Here is a 15,547-nt window from a genome sequence, read left to right on the forward strand (position 1 = left end):
ATCACCCTCAGACTATGCTGTTGTAAATTTTTTAAAATTAAATTCATTTTTGAAAAATTAATGCCTTCCAAAAGGCAGCAAGGATCCGAAGATGAGGGGTCTTCCTTCGAAGACATATTCGATGACATTGAGGATGAAGACACCATATTTGATCCTTCTTTGCTTGATGGTTGCGATACCGAAGAGGACAGCGACCAACAAGACGTTAATATGATGCATTCGAAGAAAGCGATTCCTTTATCTTCGATCGGAAAATTTTCCGATCTGAAGATTGAGGAGCAAGAACAGGACGAGCAGGAAGACACTACTCCTAGGCGGACATATTTGCCATCAATGCATGTTGACAAGGACAACCAATTGGATGTAAATCCATCCGTATACAATTTGTTCCGGGAACTTACTATCGAATGGCCCTGTCTTTCTTTCGACTTTTTGTCAACGGATGTAAATGAAAATGGCAATCTCTCTGTTTCAATAGTCGCTGGCAGTCAAGCCGCTTCGTCTTCAAAGAACAGACTGTATTACATCAAGGCTTCTAATCTCAAAGTGCTAAAGAAAAAGCATTCCATTGACTCTGGATATCTCTCTTCGTCATCAGATAACTCGTCCAGCGATGAGGACGAACACCAAGTAAATGTGAAATGCAAAGCGTCATCACCGGCTCTTTCCTCTATCTCTGTTCCGCACCAAGGCTGTGTGAATCGGGTTCGAGTCTCACGAGCAACAGGCATACCAGCATATGTCGCCTCTTGGTCGGATTTGGGGAAAATTTATATATGGAACTCTGAGGATCATCTTAGGCAGCTTGATGATCCTGTTAATTCTTTGAAATATTCATTTATTGGAGAAGATCTCAAGAAAAGGCATAAAGCGGTCAAAAACAACAGTACAGCCTCATTGGCCGTTATGACCGACCATGGCACTGATGAGGGATATGCCCTTGCGTGGTCAATAAAAGGGACACCCGGTCGAATCCTTTCCGGAGACTGCAGTGGCAAAATCGTCATGTCGCAATTGGGGGAAGCAACTTTTACGCCACTTGGAAAGCTCCTGAACCCCTCCTGTTCTGTCGAAGATTTATCTTGGAGTACGATTGAGGCTGAAATTTTTGCCTCCGCCGATACTTCTGGGATGGTGAAGATTTGGGATACCAGACAGGCATTGAGCCCTGTTGCCACAATACATGCCAGCGCATGTGATGTTAATGTTATAAGCTGGAATCCGTCATCAACCTTCCTTCTTGCCAGTGGCGCCGATGATGGTGAGTGGGCAACTTGGGATCTTCGGAAAGTATTTACTGCATCGCCAAGCAAATCGGACCCGCTCGTTTCGTTCAGGTGGCATCAAGCGCCAATCTCATCGATAGAATGGCATCCATGCGAACCATCTGTCATCACGGTCTCTGGATCCGACGATCAGTTGACAATCTGGGATTTGGCTGTGGAGTGTGAATCGTCGATGGATAGCCAACCTGAGGATGGTGTGCCTGCTCAGCTGATGTTTATCCACCAAGGACAACGGGATATGAAGGAGGCCCATTGGGCCCCAGCGCAGACAAGGCATGCGGCTGCAAATGGCGTCATAGTGTCCACCTCTGCAACGGGATTTCATATTTTTAAGCCGTTTAATATTTAATAATACATTTATGACTCATTAGCATGCCGTCCGATTTACCTGCTTCCGGCCCCTTGTTTGATTGATTTTTGCATTGATCTGGTGATGTGCATGCTAATTGGCCAAGATGGCCGATTAGATTGCTGAAGACCTCATTAATGTTACAATGTAATGCAACTCACACATTGTGATGAGTTTTCAAATTAATCACTCAAATTAGGGTTTGGTTACCAGCCACAATTCATCCCGCCAATGAGAGCTCGACTGGTCAGCTACTGAACAATACTTTGACCCATTCTTTTATATTTTACCAAAAGACAAATAAGAGGACCTGCCTTTCTTCTTCTTATTCAATGTCAAGCAACCCACAACCAGCAGTAGCCGATCCTTTGGTACCTTCCTCGGCTAAGGGAGAATCCCCAGCGCGCCCTCCCAAGCCACTGGGAAAGCCCCTCAATCCCGATACACTCCAGCCTCATAAGGCAATGGTTCCTGTCCATCCCAATGATGCGGGATCAGATGCACAGCAGTATTCCTCATCTAGACCCTCTGTGGTCGGGCAGCATTTTCGAGTTGGCAAGAAAATCGGTGAAGGATCCTTTGGGACCATTTATGAAGGTAACCATGCATCACTACGGAACTATTGGCTTCATTCAACCTTAAAATTGAAACTAATTTTTAGGATTCAACATCATTGACAGTTATGCGGTGGCAATAAAATTTGAGCCCAGAAAAAGCGAGGCTCCTCAATTAAGAGACGAGTACAAATCTTACAAGATCCTTGCGGGAACGGGTATTGATGGCGTTTTGATTGTTTTAGAAGGAATACCCAGGGTTTTCTATTATGGACAAGAGGGAACCTACAATTGTCTTGTGATGGAGCTTCTTGGACATTCTCTTGAGTATCTGTTTGACTGCTGTTCTAGACATTTTACAATCCAGTCGGTTGCATTGCTGGCAATTCAAATGGTGCGACCTTTTTCTTACTTTAGATCACACGAGTGCAATCTATTCATGAGCATAACCTCATTTACCGGGACATCAAGCCAGACAACTTTCTTATCGGGAGGAAGGATAAATCGCACATCATTTACATTGTCGATTTTGGGATGGCAAAGCATTATCGAGACCCAAAGACCCGAGTCCACATTCCATATAGAGAACGAAAAAGCCTTTCTGGAACGGCCAGATATATGTCCATCAACACACATCTTGGCAGGGAGCAGAGCAGAAGAGATGATCTGGAGGCATTAGGAAATGTTCTACTCTATTTTCTCAGGGGGTCGCTTCCATGGCAAGGCCTTAAAGCACCTACCAACAAATTAAAGTATGAGAAAATCGGGGAGAAAAAGCAACAAGTATCCATTCTCGAGCTGTGCCTGAGATTTCCAGAAGAATTTTCAGCCTATATTTACTACGTTAGGAAGCTCGGGTTTGAAGATACTCCCGATTATGGATACTTGAAGGGCTTGTTCATTGACCTTGCGTCTCGTCTTGAGGTCCAGAATCCCTTTGTTTTTGATTGGACCCTCTCTGCTTCATCAAGCTTTGTCGTTGCCGAAGCGGCCGCATCTATCGGATACTCTACCCGGCTGGGGATATTTAGTGCTACTGGCCAGGCTATACGTAGATTGAAGCCTGGAGGTAAAAAGGGAAACTTTTTCAATTTTTGTAGATTCTCAACTACTTCTAAATAGCTCTTTTGATCAGAAAAACGAGAATTTATCGGCCGAAGCGAGGAAAGCCTCTACGGCTTCCATGCAGCCTGCTCTTCCCTCTTCGCTGTATGCGACAGGCGAATCCGGTGGAACTCCGGCCACCAAGAGTGAGCCACAAAGCGAAACCGACCACACCCAACCAAAGTCTTCTGTTGTTTTGTTTGCAGGATATCGGCAACAGGAGGGCAGGGAAAAAGAGGCCGAACGAAAAGCAGACGAAGAGGGCATCTCATCAAAGCCCTTCAAACGCAAAAAAAGGGGCTTTTTTTACCAGCTATTTTCTTCTGTTTGGTGTTGCTTTCATTCCCCTTCATTTCATAGAAGTACATATAAATTTGATAAATTTACTGCTTAGACTGATGAGGGGGACCATGCTTGAATATGCTCTTTTTCTACCATCTCTCATAAGGCGCCCACATTCACTGTAAATTTAATATATCTTGGCTTGGTAGAGCAACCAATAAAATTATATTTATAATTAAGATCCACGCTCTGCAGCTTCCTTTCTCCGACCGAGAAGGTATGAGTCTATCAAAATAATACAGAAGAAAGCCAATCCAAAATACGAAGACAGCGAAAACATCTTCCAGCAGCTCGCTGGGGATGAATAATTGGCCCAATTTACTTGCCAGAGAAGAAAAGGGAGCAGTCCGCCATTTAGAAGGCCAAAATAAACAAGCGATTGGCCATTGATCCAGCCAGCGATGTTGAATGAAAATATTGCCAAGGCAGAGAAAAGGGACAGCACTTTCGTTGGATTGGGCCCAAACTTGATGGCAGTTGATTTGACGCCAATTTTTACGTCGTCTTTGAGATCTTGGTATGCATAGATTGTATCATAAACCAATGTCCAGAGAATCCCGCCAAAGTATAAAGGCAACATCGTTGGCAACATCGGATACAGCGCAGAAATTGAAAGTGGATCGGCCACGCACGCCAAAGGCAGCAAAACTGCAGGGTAGCCGACCAGAGCCCCCCAATTGAATGCAACGCCCAACATTAGCTGTGGATAATAAGTAATCCTCTTCATGAGTGGATAAATTATACATGGAAGAACAGCTGCAAATGAGATAGCTGCTGCTAGAGGTGGCAACTGGGAAAGAATTCCCAATCCTCCAACGCATAGGACCCCCATAAATTTATATGCAGTAGCAATGGAAAGAGTTCCCGCAGCTAATGGGCGACCGGAGGTTCTCTCAACAAGCGAATCTATCTTACGGTCGTATATATCATTAAGGACACACCCAGCCGTTCTCATAAACACCGATCCGAAAAGGAACATTACTAAAAGCTTGGGATTGCAAAACACCAGTGTCGGTGTGGTTGAAAGCATCGAGTACGAGCCGAATTGAGTGCTCCAAGCGCAAGGAAGATACAGCAGCCAAATCCCGGTAGGTTTAGTTATTCTTGACAAGTGCACCAAATTCGCCCACATTTTATTGTCCCGAGATGCGGAACTGTCCATCAATGGCTTCCGGGTTTCAGATGGAAAATTGACGGTTGAATATGCAGCATTCGCCTTATTGGCCACTAAATGGTGGGTGCGGTTGATTTTCGGAATTCTGGTCAAATTGCTTGCATTATGCCACATTTTTTTTTGGGGGGCAAAATTTCTTCTCATGCCAAGGAAGGCCAAAGCATTGAATGAAAGAAGACACTGCATTGTGAAAAACAGCAATAATGGCTGGAAATTGCATTAAATTACAAGTTTACAATTTGATGAGAATGGCCCCATTTCATTTTATCTAAATTTGAAAGTTTCATTTGCTTTCGTTTGCCCTTTTGACGTTATCAAATGGATACCAACAAAGACGAATGCGATGTTTATGGCGAACCGTCATCAATTTCAAGCTATGACGATAACCTATATTGGGAAGATATCCCCGATGCCTTGGGTGAAGACAAGCCGTCATCGTCGTTTTGGAGCAGTCCCCCAGAGACGTCCAAAGACTGGTATTCAAATGACTCTTCCGACGAGTATTCGGGCGATCAGCTGCAAAAGCCCTATGCCATCATTTCACAATGTATGCTCCATCCGCTTATTGTAGACGACCAAGAAGGCATGTCTTCTACCCCTTTGAGAGACGATGACGATGATGATGATGTTATTGATGACTCCTCGATATCTGGGGCCGATTGCAAAATATACACAGAATCGATATCGTATTTTGAAAAATTTATCAAATATATGGACAGCGATGTGTTTTTGAACAAGTAGCCATCAATTGTTACACGCTTACTTTTAGGTTGTATTTGGCAAAAAATCTGATTCCCCTCGCCAAGGAGCTGCAAAAGGAGGAAGATATTTTGCTTGTGCTTTCACACATTGACACGTTTTATATGGACTCTTCGGAGCTTATCAGACTGGAGTCGGTTTCGCATCTGTACGAATTTGGGGTGATCATCCTAAGGAAAGCCATTTCTCTCTCTAATGCCAACAGCCACAATGACATCATCGCTGCGATTGTGCAAACCATATTTCCTCTAGGCCTTAATTTATTTTTGGACACATCTGATATTATTGTGGAGTGCGCCTGTGAAAACGTTTCGCTGCTGCTGCTTCAGTTTGACCTGAATTTGTTCTCGACATACCTGATGCCGCTCATTGATGAACTGTCGATCTCCATACATGAGGAGAACCTACTTGTAGCCTCGAAATTGATAGGCAATGTGTGCAAGCAATTTAAATTGAAAAAAAGTGAGGGAAAATCCTTTTTTTTGGACGTTGTTGAGGAAAAATTCATCCCAGTCATAAGGTCCTTTTCCACAAAGGCCTTCAAGGTCAGGGAGTCTGTGATTGAGACGATCTGTCAGCTTGCATCCATCATGGCTCCCGATAAAGCCGAACAAGACCTTTTGTTTATCTTTTCTCGCTTGTGCGATGACTCTTTGTGGAATGTTCGAAAATCTGCTGCAATCCATCTGCCAGCCTTTTCTTCCGTCCTAGGCAAGGAGTGCAAGATAAACAACATCCTTCCAATTGTCCAAAGTCTGCTTAATGATGTTTCTAGACTCGTTCGCATGGCTATAAATAATAATCTTGGCCCGCTGATTTATTCGTTCCGCAACTGTGGAGCTATTCCAGAGCCCTTGATTTCTGCCTTTGTTGATTGTATCCCGGTCCCTGGATTTAACTCCTCGTCATTTAGAGGGGCCGAAACGGATACCATTGCTATCTCGTGTGCTTTCAACCTTCCAGCGGTTGTCTTTTCAATCGGCCCCGAAAATTGGAACCGCTATTTGAAAGGGCCATTTTCTTCGCTTGCAAAGCACTGCGATTGGAGGATTAGGCGTCCCATTTCTTTTGCGCTCTATGAGATCGCAAAATTGCTGCCACCCTCCTCAATTACAGAAGACATTGTTCCAATTTTTTCAATCTACATCAATGACATTGATCAAGTAAAGCTTGGCGTTCTTCAAAATTTGTCCAATCTTTTTTCGATATTCACCTATGCCCAGTCGAAGCCTTTTCTTTCCAACCTTATTTTGCTAGTTGAAGATTCGGGGATAAACTGGAAATACAGAGCCTTCATTGCAAGGTATGGTCACCTTGAATTGATCTTTTAGCCAATTGGGACGGTTTCTTCATATATTTCATTATTCGGAAATATATTCTTTCTTTTTGCCATTGTTTACTAGATTTTCGATAGACAAAATTTCGGCAGTCCGCATCGCCGTAGCGGATTCAGTATGCCACACAATTTTAACCGCCATAGACTGCGTCTTTTATTTCATATTTCATTGCAAACAACTTGGACGATAATCTTGAGGCCTTTTTCAGGGCCATTGCCTTCATGGCCAAAGATAACAGATATCAGGTCAGAATTCAGTTTGCGAAAATCGCTTCAAAAATGGTGGAGCATCCGCTTTGGTCAAATGCCACTTTTAGAATGTATTTTATAAAAGAATGGCTGGAAAGTCTCCGAGGCCTTCAGAGCGACCCGGTCAAGAATGTCCAGCTATTTTACGAGAATACTCTTAAAGAGAAAATTTGCAATTTTCAGACAGAACCCCTTTGCCCCAAGTAGACGATTCCTATTCTGTAGATAAGTTCGTAATTAAACTTATAGTTAAACATTGACCAAAATTTAGCATGTTTTGTTCCTGTTGTGAGCTGGTATAAAATAATATATATTTATATTAAAATATCTTCTCAGTCCAATATCTACGGCCATACACACTGGAAAACACCGGGTCTCGTCCGATCCCCGAAGTCAAGCCAGTGCTGGCGCAGTCAGTACTATGATGGGTGACCGCATGGGAATACTGCGTGCTGTAGGTTCTGTCTTTTTGTGTTTATATATTAACATCCATGCAAATTACGCTTTTATTGCTTTTCAACATCACCAAAATCCTTCTCGATCGCCGCATCATTGAAAAGTATAGGTCTTGGCGCACAATATGCACGGGGACACGTAAAGCATGTTCTTTTGCTAATCCTACAAACATATCCCCTTATGCAAAATAGATTGCAGGCCACGATTGTTGGGCAAATAACACAAAAGCGGGATTGAAAGCCAGGCACTTGAGCGAAACTATGCTGTGAAACTGGAATTGACCAATAACAGTTTAAAAGTGCCGTTAGATAGATGCACAACACAGCCAGGCAAAGATGGATTTTCATTCTTGTCTCTGCTTATTGTGTCGCCATTTATGCCCTGTTTACTGACATAACAGAGTTTACTTCAATAAATAAGCTATTTATTGGTATGTTTTTCTGGAGGAGTGATATAAATCCCTTGTTCCTGCAGGGTTTTATCCATGTTTTTTTGGCGAAGGGCCACCTAATATAATGAACGGTTGATCGTACGGTGAGACAGGTTTTATATTCATTGAAAAGCGAATCGCACGATGGGATATTTGGCCGCCGCTTCAGAAAAGATTCGCTGTACCAGTAGTTGAAGCATTTTTCATATTCCCTTTTTTTTTCGGAGCATTGAGGGGCCAAGCTATCCATCAATATGGAACGAGTGTCTTGGAAATTAAATTTTTATTTTTATTTGAAATGGTCAATTTCAACGCCGACATGGATGGCGCAAAAGAGCCCGGGTTGTCTGCCTCTATTGCAGATGAGGAGTGTTTCGGATCAATTGCAATTATTAGGAAAAACAAAGACACCGAAATATTCAAAATGCGTGAGCCAATGTGCATTATTGGAAGGTACAATTTAGCCTTTGCTTTCTTCTAATAGGGGTCCACAGTCTCATATTGTCATTAAAAAATCGATTGTGTCCCTCAAGCATGCCGTTATTACCACTTCCTCCGACAAGAGCAGTGCTCATATACAGAATGTTGGTGGAAACGGCTTGTATTTGAATAACATTTTTGTTCCAAAGATCGATCCCTCGACAAACGCTGCCACGGAGCCCCTTCCGCTCAAATCTGGCGATGTTTTTCACATATTCGGTACGAACGCTTTTATTTATCCTTGCTTGTAGGGCAAAAGTTTGAATTTAATCTTGATCCAGTCTCAGTCTCAGTCTCAGTCTCAGTCTCRGTCCCGGTCCCGGCCCCATTATCACCATCTTCAACCGTAACAAGGCTGAACACACCAAAGCGAAAAAATCCGCAAGATGGCAGCGATCAGATGGCTAGTGTTTCATCTCCAAGACGTGTAACTTTTGTTGATGAGATTTTATCTCCCCATGCCGACTCGATAAAGCCCAAAGATATCCCGATTACCCAACAAAAGGCCCAAACTGAGCATGCTAATGAGGACCTGGTTTCTGGCCTCGCCTCGGAGCATTCTGATGGCACTGGAAGCGAGGTTTCTCAGCAAAATGGCATCACTAGTAATGGTGGTTCTGAGCATCATGCCGAAGGCTTTTCATTGGGCATTTCACAAGAACAAAAAGACGAATCTATCCTCGCATCTGTCTTCTCAGACATAAAGGAGCCATCTTTAAGCTCCAATTTGGCCCCAAATCTTTCTCCTCTAATAGTGATAGAGAGGGCTATCAACGACCACACAAGCGATATTCAAATTGCCGATGATGGGCCTGTTGATACAAATGACCCCAATTCTTTCCAACACCGCAAAGTGCTGCCTCCAAACAAAAGTGATCATTCTCAACTTTCTACGACAAATCCAGATTCTATTCTTGGAACTGATCAATCAATATCAGTTGTATCAGCTTCCATTCAGCTTCCTAAAGAAGATAAATTATCTTCAAGCTCGTCTGTGCAAGATATTCTATTACCAGTGATAATTGATCTTCCCCAAATGAATTGCAACATTGATGATGGACAGGTAAGTGCAAACGACAATTTGCCATCTGAGGATCGGAAAAAGTCCATCGAAACTGAGCCAGATGGCATTTCTTTTCAACATACTGGGCAGATCGTAACTGGGCTTTTAGAGACATTATCACCTCGACGATCCGAAAGGTTGACCAAACAAACGGACCTTAAGGGCCCTGGCTTTTCGTCACCTATGCCACAAAAACAACCTGAGAAGCTTTTGGCAATTGGTCATGATGTGGAAAATAACAACATATTTTCCTCAACGGAAGCTAATGGCGTTTTTACTTTAAAGACGAGAAGGCAACTTAAACGGCCTTTTTCTGATAAGGAAAATATCCCTGAAAACAGGATCGGAATTTCAAACAAAAACAATATCAACCATCAGCTCGAACTTTCCAAAGACATCTCTTTCATGAATAGCCATCAGCTCCTGTTGGAAGATAGGGTCCAGCATGTCATGTCAGAGCCGGATTTGCTATCAACTGGATGTAGCACGCCAATTTCTGATAAAACAGCCCCAAACAAGCATTCGAGCGCAAGAACTCCTAGAAGTGCTATTTCTGTTCGCAAGTCTACACGAATAGCAGAAAAAGTTACACAAATTAAATAATTGTCGATTACATCGAATTTCTAGCGCTCGTTTTGCACGTAAAAGAACTCGTGTTGTGATTTATTTCTATTTGACTATATGTACATAACAATCGCTTTTAGTTGGAGCTCCATAACTATACTGGGGAGCTTTGATATTGCGTTGGCTGCACAAGTTATGGCGAAAGAGACCTTGGTAGGATATAACTGAGTCTTGAGCTGAGAGATGGATACCTAAAGAGGAGAAAAATTATTGAAGTAAAAGAGTATCTTGGTGGAGGGATTATATTGTCTATGGAATGGGAGAGGATTTTCCCGTCTTTATCAAACGTAAAGTACGAATATCCATTTACGATATGCTCCTGAGGAGGGCCCTTAGAGAAAAAGCGCTCTGGATACACGCCCTCTTCAAATCTTTTTTTAAAGTCCTTGAATGAGTGGTCATTGTGTGCATTGAGGAATTTCATACACAAATACAATCTTCTAGTGAGAGGATACATTATCACAAAAGACATGAAGGTAGGTGGATACCGGATAATTTTCATCTTCCATTGGATGGTAAGCAAATTGGACTCTTTAATAGCTGACTTGTCCGGGAAATTAACTATTTGAACATCAATTTTCGATTGTGTACATCGGCGATTTCGATTGGAAGGTGTATTTTGATCAATTCCACACCAGAGCTTTGCAATGCTTAGATTTAGAAAAGAAAAAAAGCTTCTATAGGAGGAGAGGCCGTATATTCGCACGTTAAGTGGCTTGATTGATAGCAAAACATTTTCTTTGTAGTTTTCTGCGCTTGTCGAAAGATGGTGAGATGCGTTGAAGAAATTGAGAACATCTGCTTGAGCGGCCAATATTGACTTGCCCAGCTGTATGTCTCGGGCCGGTGGGGACGGCTTGCCCAGCGATGTGAAGAGTCTGGATCGAGTAAAAGAAAAAACCTCAAATGTCATGGAAATTGATAATTAACAAGTTTAATTCCCAATAAATAGTGAAATCTTTCGCATTTGCAGTTTATAACCAGGCTAATGGACATTAATTTTTAGTTTCACATGAAGCTTGTCCGGTAAGTGGTCCACCTGCAGTTTGTTTTTTCATCCATCGCATGGATTCTAGATTTTCTTCCCTTTCAAGCTCCCAATGTTAATTTTAGGTTCTTAATGAAGCTCAGCAACGAGACGGTCACCATTGAGCTGAAAAACGGGACTCTTGTTCATGGCACCATCACTGGACTCGACATTCATATGAACACACATCTCAAGACAGTCAAGGTTACAGTGAAGGGCAGGGATCCTGTCTCCGTAGATACGATGAGCGTCAGAGGAAGCACCATTCGGCACTACATTCTCCCAGATGCGCTTCCATTGGACAATTTGCTAATCGACGATACTCCAAAGAGCGTTTCTAAGCGCAAAGAACCAGGTAAACTCCAAAACATCTTATTTGCATAGTCGCCATCAGAGGCCGTGGACGAGGCAGAGGCCGTGGGCGGGGTCGCGCATAATTTGTATTATAAATGTATATTTCCGAAATCCTGGACTTTTCTTTGAGTTCGATCTTTGTGTTTGTTTTCATTTTCCCAATTTCGATTTCTACTTTCCTGCAATCGATTTTTTTTCATGTAATCGATTTTTTCGCATTAAAGCGTGTCTTTTGGGCGGGTCGGCTGCCACAATTCTTCCTTTTCAGGAACACACTGTGTGGTGCAGTTATGCCATCAATTGTCAGGAACTTCACATTTTCTGTTGTGTAGAATCCGTTACATTGATGGTAGATTAAACCAGTCTTGAGAGTTGTCTTGGGGCCTGTATCTTTCCCCTTGCCATAGTATTTTGACTGACATTTTTATTCTTTAAATAAATGTGCGAGCTTTTCTATATTTCCTCAATCGATATGTCGACAAGGTAGCTGAGGTGCGCTAACGATCTTCTGGTGTTTTCCCCCAATTCTTGATGAATAGACGTTATTGTTTGAAGGCTTCCCTTGCTATCGACAATGGGGGCTTGTTGATGGATTTTTCTAATAATTCTATAGCAATTCTCGAGAATCCTCTGGTAAGCAGAAATTAGATGCAGATGGATTTGCTGTAGCATTAGGGTTGCTTAAAAAATATCAGGAATTAAATTTTAATTTTATTATTTAATGGCAGACGAAGGCGAAAGTATCAATAGGAATGCCGAAAATGTTTGACATTGTTTCCTATCGTTCGTAGGAGCTGGAGACGATGAAAAGGAAGCTTGTTGAGATGGAAGAGGAAGCCTTGAAGCTTCGAAAGATGCAGGAGGACTCTGAAAAGCAAGACGATGGTATTTCACCTGAAAAGGAGACCACCGATGCCCGCTCCGTGTACATCGGCAACGTCGATTATGGAGCCTCTCCAGAAGAATTGCAAAAACATTTTGAGTCCTGCGGTGTTATCCAGCGAGTTACCATTCTTTGTGACAAATATTCTGGACATCCAAAGGGGTTGCGTATATTTGGTTTATTGTAGGTTTGCCTATGTTGAGTTCAAAGATGAAGAGTCCGTTGCAGCTGCTGTGGCGCTTAGCGAAAGTGTCTTGCGAGGACGGCTGATAAAGGTGCTTCCAAAGCGGACAAATGTGCCTTTTTTCCAACTTGCCCAGCAAAGAGGTGGGTACAGAGGCTACCATCGGGGTGGATATCATCACCCCCCTCCGCCTCAACCATACTATCCACCCGCATCTTATTACTACGCACCTCGGGGCTCAAGAGGAGGATATGCATCCGCTAGAGGAGCTAGCAGGTATCCGAGGGGAGCCTCTGGGTATCGAGGCGGGCGAAGAGGAACCTCTGGGCATTCCAGCGCAGGCTCTCTATCTGGCGACGAATCAGGTTCCAAATAAATAAGGAAGCTTTTTTGAACCTTCAATGCCTCAAAATTGTAATTAAAAGCAAATTTAATGTTCCATTGCCAGGTGATCGCGAATATTTAAATTAAATGGCTGGCCTGTGGAAATTGGCGGCACCATCTTTTTTAAACGCCACCTGTTTGGTGGGCATCCAAAAAAGGCTATACTCGACAAATGTTAGTTTCGGTCGTTGCTTATGAAATAGCCACTTGTGACAAAATTGGAAGAGCTGATCCCGATTAGAAGAAGGCTTGTTGAACGCATCAAATCCGAGCATGGAAGCAAGATCTTGGGAAATGTTAGCGTCGATATGGTTGGTATTTGTATTTGATTTTTCTGTAGGCATATAACGGAATGAGAGGCATTAAGGCATTGATATACGAGACCTCTTTGCTGGACCCCGAAGAGGTACATATTGGCATTGCTGATCGCGATGCTAGGGCATCCGATTCCGAGGACTGACAATTTCGCAATGCAGGGAATTGCTGCCAAAGGCGCAGAATGGAGGCTCTGAACCGCTTCCAGAGGTCATTTTTTGGCTTCTTCTGACAGGCGAGATCCCAACATGCACGCAAGTCGAAGCGCTTTCCGATGATTGGGCTCGTCGCGCAGCAGAAAATCCCATCCCCGACTATGTGCTAGCTGCCATTGATTCTTTTCCGCCCTCTTTGCATCCAATGAGCCAGCTGAGCTCGGCCGTATTAATGCTGCAGAACAGGAGCGAGTTTGCACGTCAATACAAAGCTGGCGACCTAAAAAGGCAAAATTATTGGCTCCCTGTTTTCGAGGATGTTAACAACCTAATTTCTCATCTTCCTCAACTGGCATCCAGGATTTATCGAAATGTATTTAAGAAGCATTGTCCGGTGGTCCCTGCCGATCCAAAAATCATAGACTGGGCGGGTCGCTTTGCCCAATCACTTGGGATTACAGATGGAAACTTTCTTGATCTGATGAGACTGTATATATGTATCCACACAGATCACGAGGGTGGAAATGTATCTGCACATGCCATTCATCTGGTTGGCTCCTCGCTTTCGGACCCATATTTAGCCTATTCTGCCGGGCTCAACGGACTGGCTGGGCCTTTGCATGGCCTTGCCAATCAAGAGGTGCTCGAATGGTTGATGAAGATGAAACAATGCCTTGGCGAAGGCCCTACCGACGAGCAGGTTGAGGAATATTTATGGAAGTGTTTGAAAAATGGCCAAATTGTTCCTGGATACGGCCATGCTGTGTTGCGAAAAACGGACCCTCGATATCTTTGTCAACGCGAATTTGCGCTAAAAAACATGCCCGACGATCCACTTTTCAAAATCACCAGCCAGCTCTATAAGTTGGCACCAAAAGTATTGGCCCTTCATGGAAAGACAAAAAATCCTTGGCCCAACGTGGACGCCCATTCTGGAGTATTGCTGCATCATTACGGATTATCAGAGCAAGATTTTTATACCGTTCTGTTTGGAATTTCACGAGCACTTGGCGCGCTTTCTGGGCTGATTTGGGATAGAGCCCTTCTTTTCCCAATTGAGCGTCCCAAAAGCCTTACATCTGAAGCGATAATGCAAATGTTTGAAGGCCCGCAAATACCCGTGTCTTCATCATGCCGATAAAGATAAAAACTTGAAGCTTTCCAGCACACTTAAACCTTAGCACCTTAATTTGAACCCCATAAAGTGAGTCTCGTTTATTTCAGGCCTCTATCAATATGGGTGCCAGGGGCGTTGTGGCAGTGACCATAGGCTGCTAATTTGGGTGTGTTTTCCCGCAATAAACATTGACGCATGTGGTCCATTATCGGTGCGGGCGTCCTCAAATCGCAAAGCAAATTTCAAGTGGCGGCGCTATGCTGGGCTTTATCCGTCAACTATTTTCAAAACAGTTGCACACATGGGTAGACCGACCAACCGAAAAAGCATTCGGTATTCCAGGTCAAATCCACCTGTATTTCCAATAAAAATCCATCTCAACGACCAGCATGGTATCCCAAATCGTGTTTGCCGCATTTTCAAAAAGTATCTTGCAACATTTTATCAATTTATTAACGGGCCATTAGAGGCCTCAACTCCTACGTCCATCTCGGCTACTTTTCCACAAATCCCATTGCCGATGCAGCCCGGTAAGAATTTCATTCGATAATTCAACTTCTTGCTCAATCCCCAAGCCATTTAAACGGAACCGAATGACTGCTCCATTCACGATGTCGTCCCAGGTTAGCCGTCGATAATAGCACAGATTTACGCCAAAAAACTTTGAACAAAAAGACTGGGTCAGAGGATGTGAGACTTTTTTTGTATTTGATTGACACAAGTTGGGATCTGCTTCTCGAGCACTGTAAAGGTTATTGATGTGTAAAATATCGCTGGCACAGCACGGGATAGTTCTTTGCAGAACGAAAAATATTATCTCAAAAGTGGTGAGAGAAGGACGAATATGAATTCCAATCGAATAAATTGTATCGGAGACATAGCTGGTCAGAAAGTGGCAGCATTCGATACAAAAAAAGTCTCA

At 43.2% G+C, this 15,547-nt stretch overlaps 7 protein-coding genes across 7 annotated transcripts; 6 read left to right on the forward strand and 1 right to left on the reverse strand.

Annotated features, from left to right (window-relative positions):
- Positions 1 to 1,967: 1,967 nt before the first annotated feature.
- On the forward strand, positions 1,968 to 3,943 carry DI09_44p160 (uncharacterized protein; the record flags this gene model as incomplete). Its single annotated transcript, XM_013382085.1, has 7 exons — positions 1,968 to 2,232; positions 2,297 to 2,583; positions 2,607 to 3,258; positions 3,290 to 3,623; positions 3,697 to 3,756; positions 3,816 to 3,852; positions 3,878 to 3,943. 7 exons carry the CDS (start codon positions 1,968 to 1,970, stop codon positions 3,941 to 3,943), a joined length of 1,701 nt encoding a protein of 566 aa, XP_013237539.1.
- Positions 3,811 to 4,995, reverse strand: DI09_44p170 (4-hydroxybenzoate hexaprenyltransferase; the record flags this gene model as incomplete). The annotated part of the gene is made up of 1 exon (XM_013382086.1): positions 3,811 to 4,995. The coding sequence occupies one exon, from the start codon at positions 4,993 to 4,995 to the stop codon at positions 3,811 to 3,813; it is 1,185 nt and encodes a 394-aa protein (XP_013237540.1).
- Positions 4,996 to 5,127: 132 nt separating this feature from the next.
- DI09_44p180 (putative regulatory subunit 1 of protein phosphatase 4) lies at positions 5,128 to 6,899 on the forward strand (the record flags this gene model as incomplete). The annotated part of the gene is made up of 2 exons (XM_013382087.1): positions 5,128 to 5,495; positions 5,579 to 6,899. The coding sequence occupies 2 exons, from the start codon at positions 5,128 to 5,130 to the stop codon at positions 6,897 to 6,899; spliced, it is 1,689 nt and encodes a 562-aa protein (XP_013237541.1).
- A 1,438-nt stretch (positions 6,900 to 8,337) lies between these two features.
- On the forward strand, positions 8,338 to 10,185 carry DI09_44p190 (uncharacterized protein; the record flags this gene model as incomplete). The annotated part of the gene is made up of 3 exons (XM_013382088.1): positions 8,338 to 8,477; positions 8,524 to 8,738; positions 8,801 to 10,185. 3 exons carry the CDS (start codon positions 8,338 to 8,340, stop codon positions 10,183 to 10,185), a joined length of 1,740 nt encoding a protein of 579 aa, XP_013237542.1.
- Positions 10,186 to 11,326: 1,141 nt separating this feature from the next.
- Positions 11,327 to 11,670, forward strand: DI09_44p200 (uncharacterized protein; the record flags this gene model as incomplete). The annotated part of the gene is made up of 2 exons (XM_013382089.1): positions 11,327 to 11,588; positions 11,618 to 11,670. 2 exons carry the CDS (start codon positions 11,327 to 11,329, stop codon positions 11,668 to 11,670), a joined length of 315 nt encoding a protein of 104 aa, XP_013237543.1.
- A 720-nt stretch (positions 11,671 to 12,390) lies between these two features.
- On the forward strand, positions 12,391 to 13,030 carry DI09_44p210 (uncharacterized protein; the record flags this gene model as incomplete). Its single annotated transcript, XM_013382090.1, has 2 exons — positions 12,391 to 12,569; positions 12,658 to 13,030. 2 exons carry the CDS (start codon positions 12,391 to 12,393, stop codon positions 13,028 to 13,030), a joined length of 552 nt encoding a protein of 183 aa, XP_013237544.1.
- Positions 13,031 to 13,125: 95 nt separating this feature from the next.
- Positions 13,126 to 14,649, forward strand: DI09_44p220 (citrate synthase; the record flags this gene model as incomplete). Its single annotated transcript, XM_013382091.1, has 4 exons — positions 13,126 to 13,212; positions 13,242 to 13,349; positions 13,379 to 13,444; positions 13,477 to 14,649. 4 exons carry the CDS (start codon positions 13,126 to 13,128, stop codon positions 14,647 to 14,649), a joined length of 1,434 nt encoding a protein of 477 aa, XP_013237545.1.
- Between the last annotated feature and the right edge of the window lie 898 nt (positions 14,650 to 15,547).

The sequence above is a fragment of the Mitosporidium daphniae genome (assembly GCF_000760515.2).
Source record: "Mitosporidium daphniae strain UGP3 chromosome Unknown contig-44, whole genome shotgun sequence".
NCBI classification, from domain to species: Eukaryota; Fungi; Microsporidia; genus Mitosporidium; species Mitosporidium daphniae.